Source organism: Eimeria mitis, genomic scaffold, assembly GCF_000499745.2.
Source record: "Eimeria mitis Houghton genomic scaffold, Emh_scaff1609, whole genome shotgun sequence".
Classification (NCBI taxonomy): Eukaryota; Apicomplexa; class Conoidasida; order Eucoccidiorida; family Eimeriidae; genus Eimeria; species Eimeria mitis.
The window spans coordinates 6,279-10,412 of record NW_013569924.1 but is presented as its reverse complement, the minus strand read 5'-3'; the positions used below and the strand labels follow the sequence as shown (position 1 = coordinate 10,412).

The 4,134-nt window shown below is 51.2% G+C and overlaps 1 protein-coding gene across 1 annotated transcript; it reads right to left on the bottom strand.

Moving 5' to 3' along the window:
- Positions 1 to 902: 902 nt before the first annotated feature.
- On the bottom strand, positions 903 to 3,507 carry EMH_0040440 (uncharacterized protein; the record flags this gene model as incomplete). Its single annotated transcript, XM_013495506.1, is given in 7 exon segments — positions 903 to 1,165; positions 1,350 to 1,422; positions 1,691 to 1,746; positions 2,080 to 2,152; positions 2,427 to 2,484; positions 2,681 to 3,362; positions 3,369 to 3,507. Coding segments are annotated over 7 exon segments (1,344 nt in total).
- Between the last annotated feature and the right edge of the window lie 627 nt (positions 3,508 to 4,134).

The following is a 4,134-nucleotide window of genomic DNA, read 5'->3' as shown; positions in this document are numbered from 1 at the left end:
ATCTACCTGCTAATCCGCTTCAAACACGCCCGATTCGTTGTTGTGGTGTTTTCTGTCTAGACCAGAAGGAGCAGGGAGCTAGACAACGTGGCTTCCTTGCAAAGAAGCGCAGGCGACAACTGCTGTGGCTTGAGGACATCCCAATAAGCTCTGACTCAATTGGGCAACTTAAGCAACAAAAGCCCTCAACGCGTTCGTGGAATGACCACTTCACTTATCGCTGCATGCGCTAGCCTTCGATATCCACATGGGGCTTCGATGGGATTGCAGGACCAACAGAACAGGCAGCAGATGGCTGCATATAGACGCTGCGGGTTGGGGCCGTCAAGTGAGGTGGTCTCTCCCGTTGCGCCGCCACACCTACGTATCCCGACGGCTAGGAAGACCCTGTACTGCCATTTACCTCATGCTTTCCTGCATGCTGATAGATCAGCAAGAGATAGCTCAGAGCTGAGGACAGGCGATACGATGAACGAGCAAGCTCTGACGAAAAAAGCATGATTATCACGATCGGGTCGACAGGTGCGCCAGGAGAGGAGAAAGCAGTACTTGGACAATCACCGAACACTTCATTTTGGCATACCTCTTAAATTCCTATAAATGGAAGACGGAATGTGGAAAGATTTAACTCAGCAAGGCTATTCATGCTGCATTACGCCGCTTGTTCTTCGCAAGCTCCGCACCGATGGAGAGAGCGGAAGCCTATTTTGATGTATTTTTCTTGCACAATAGAGCGAGAGGCAGCAAGCGAGGCGCTGGGGCCGGAAAGCACAGAGTCTTGGCCTTTCCAACAGCCTTCTGTCTCGATGCTGCTGCAGGCGGATAACCAAGAGGGCTAGGGAACGCCCCGATTGGCAGAGACGCGTTCCACTGCGAAAGACAAAGCACTTGCAAGGCATATACTAGAACTGCAGTCGTAGAGGAACAGTGCGAATCCCATCCTTCTTCGCCCCCTTATCTACCCTGAACGTTTTCTCTTCCCCTGTACACTGTCGAGTACGTGCGGTTGGGTTGTGCGCTATGACATGCCATCCCCGGGGTCCCTCATTCTGCATTCGCTGGTATTCAAGGCGGGGCCTAGACTCACCATCGATCTGCATGCCAACATCACCCAACGTTTCGCCGTCAACTTCCGTGACGAAGTTAACTCTGCGAGTAACGAATCCTGCATCTTCACAGAGAAGAAATAGTTCAAAACAGGAGGGAAGATTGAAACCACGGGGCTACCCCGCCTCAGAGCCACGCCTGAAGTTGCTTCAGTTCTGGACGGATGAACTGAACAGTTGAATCGAATTAGCGGTGGGCAATATTTTGTGGAAAGACCGAAGAAGGGAGGCACTTCTTCTTACCCGGTTGCCGGCCGAATTCCTCAACCAACTCTAAAAGTTGGTCCTCGAGATCCCCCCCAATATTGTTCAAGTTCTGCAGCATACATTCACCTGCAACATACGGCTTCTAAATATGTAGAATGCGGACTTCAGGGATGTGTACGGCATTATCTGTGAGCTATGCAGTGTGAAGGTCTCGTTCGTCGGATCCCGCTGACTGACCTGCTTTTTTGGCCACCCTCGGCTCGGTTTCTGCGAATTCAAAAAGCAGAAAGAGCGCAAGAAACAGCAGATGAAGTGTGCTAATTCGAATTTTGCTAGGTTCTGTCAAACACGGCAGAATGCGTGTGTGGTGTTCTCACCCTCTCCCAGACTTTAACTGTAAAGGAGAAATCGCCAAAGAGAACCGTGAACATCCCTGTAGATTTCACGTCGCAAACAAAAAGAAATGCAGGTACAATTAGCTCTCTTCAACACCCCAACATGATTCTTTAGATTAGCGGGCCCTGTTTTTCTCGCTCTGTTATTCCCATGGTTGCTCCGTCGTCTTTCAGTGTTTTCACTGGCAGACAGAGGGAACAGAGGGATGGCGTTGATGCCATTGTGCTCCCAAACTGAGTCTACCACACATAACTTGTTTCTCGAAGAAGCCAACAGAAACAAGAGGAAGCCTTTCTTATACATAACTAGCTGCTGCAGGTATCGTCACTAGAAGCACTAGGCCCGTTCGTGTGCGCTTTGCATATCTCACCCCGACGATGGCCATGATGTGGATGTTTTAAGTCTTTTAAAAATACCATGATGTTATTCAGATCATCTCTTGCCTGAAGACCCATACAAGTGCGCAAACTTCGGTTGCCAGTTGTTGCTTCACCCAGGGGCGCCTGAAGATGCAGCCTGAGGAGGCGAAGTCTTCATTGCAACACGGGCAAGCAATGGCAGTTACTTGAGCCCCTACCAGCCCTACACACGCTTCAGAAAAACCAGGTGTGTTTCTATACACAGCTGCTACAGCAGATTCTGCACTTCAATCCATAATCCCTGATTTCTTAGACTTTCTTGCAAGTATTTGGGTCTGAAACATCAGATAAGAAGTACCCGTGGATCCTTGATGCGTGGGAATTCGTACACCGGTCGCCTGAACATTGCACCAAGCCTGTGGAAAGCAGCGGCAAGCACATCGCCTACAACAAAAATGATGCTTTTACTGCCCCTTCAGCGGTTGCTTCGACAGAGAGGTCTGCAGCAGACCTTGCTGCTGATATGTGATACATCCCTCACCCAAATCTTCTTGTATCCTGAGATGGTCCCGGCTGATCATCTCGGTGTTCTNTATGTGATACATCCCTCACCCAAATCTTCTTGTATCCTGAGATGGTCCCGGCTGATCATCTCGGTGTTCTCTGCGTCTCCTCCTGCCCCCAGCATCTGGGGGCTCGTAAGGAGGTGGAGGTTCGTCCGGGAAACCTATTGGAAACCTCCAAGGTTCCGGTGGCTCGTAAGGGGGTGGCGGTTCAAGCGGGTCATCCAATCTGCGCCCACTGTCGTCGGCAGCATCCCCACCGCCTTCCGCTCCAGCAGGTGATGAAGGCCCATGTGCAGGTTGATGACTAGGCCCGGCTTCCTCCCCTGCATTTCTGTGCCCATGAGGCGATGGGTCCCTATCGCGGGGCCCCCTTCGGGGCCCCCTTCGTTCCCTTCTCCTTTCTTCAGGCCCACCAGGACCGCCTGCTCCGTAGAGAGGTGGATATCTGTAAGGGGGAAGGGGCGGACGCTGGCCCTCAGCCACGGCTGCTCCATCTACTCTTCTTCCATCAGATGTTGAGGTCCCGTCCTGATCTTGTGATTGCTGTCCCGAGTTCTTTGCACCTTCACCCCCGTCGTCGGCGCCCCCGCAGTTATTGGGCTGCTGCGCACAGGGCAAACAATATCGCAGGTTATTGTCTATCACTTCAGGAACGAAGTATAACACTGGGAAGAGGAAACAAGGTGAAGATATTTGAGTCACTGCTGCAGCACCCAGCCAAGGCTTGCNNNNTACAATAAGACGCGAACACAACGGAGAACACGAGCGCCTGCGGCCAGCCTTGACGACAGGAAACCAGAAGTCAAAGCGTGCTGGAAACGGCCCCACTGCTTCATCATCATAAAACTCAGGGCTAGCTACCAAGTTCGGCATGGTGTAGACCTCTAGAACAGAGTTGGTGCCGAGCCCTGGAAGGGCTCGGCCAACGTACTACGCGAAACAAAAGGACGAATGAAAGGTGATCTCGGCAGAGAAATGCGGGACTGAAATTGAATAAAACAGTAGAGATTCGTCTCAGATCTGCCTTCGTACGAATGTGGGGTTTGCAACGGCAGATCGCTGTGTTGGTTCCCACTGTCACCGATGTCTGGAGGTCTGAACTTTAGGGGAAAGCGATGAAACTGTCGACGAAATAAGCAAAAACTCAATTTAATACACTCAATTTGCAGTAGAAGAAAGCGCTAAAAACCCTCAATTCAGCAGATGAATGTTGCCAGGGTAACCCCTGCAGCCCTCCGCCTCTCTTCGGCAGCCAATGCAAAGGGTTCATTGTCAGAACAAGGAAACCTTCGCATCGGCGCGATCTGCAGCAGTTATTTTTCCTGTAGACCCGTAGATTCCTACATAATAAAGTTTTCTTAGTCAAAAACTATGGTTTCGTCGGGCCACAGAAAGCTGGGGTGTGCAGCAACCGAACCCTTTCGTACTTTCCTTCCACCTGCCTTTCGCTCCCTCCCTTTCGCTCAAGAGTCCACCGTAGCAATGACGTGCAGTAACAGG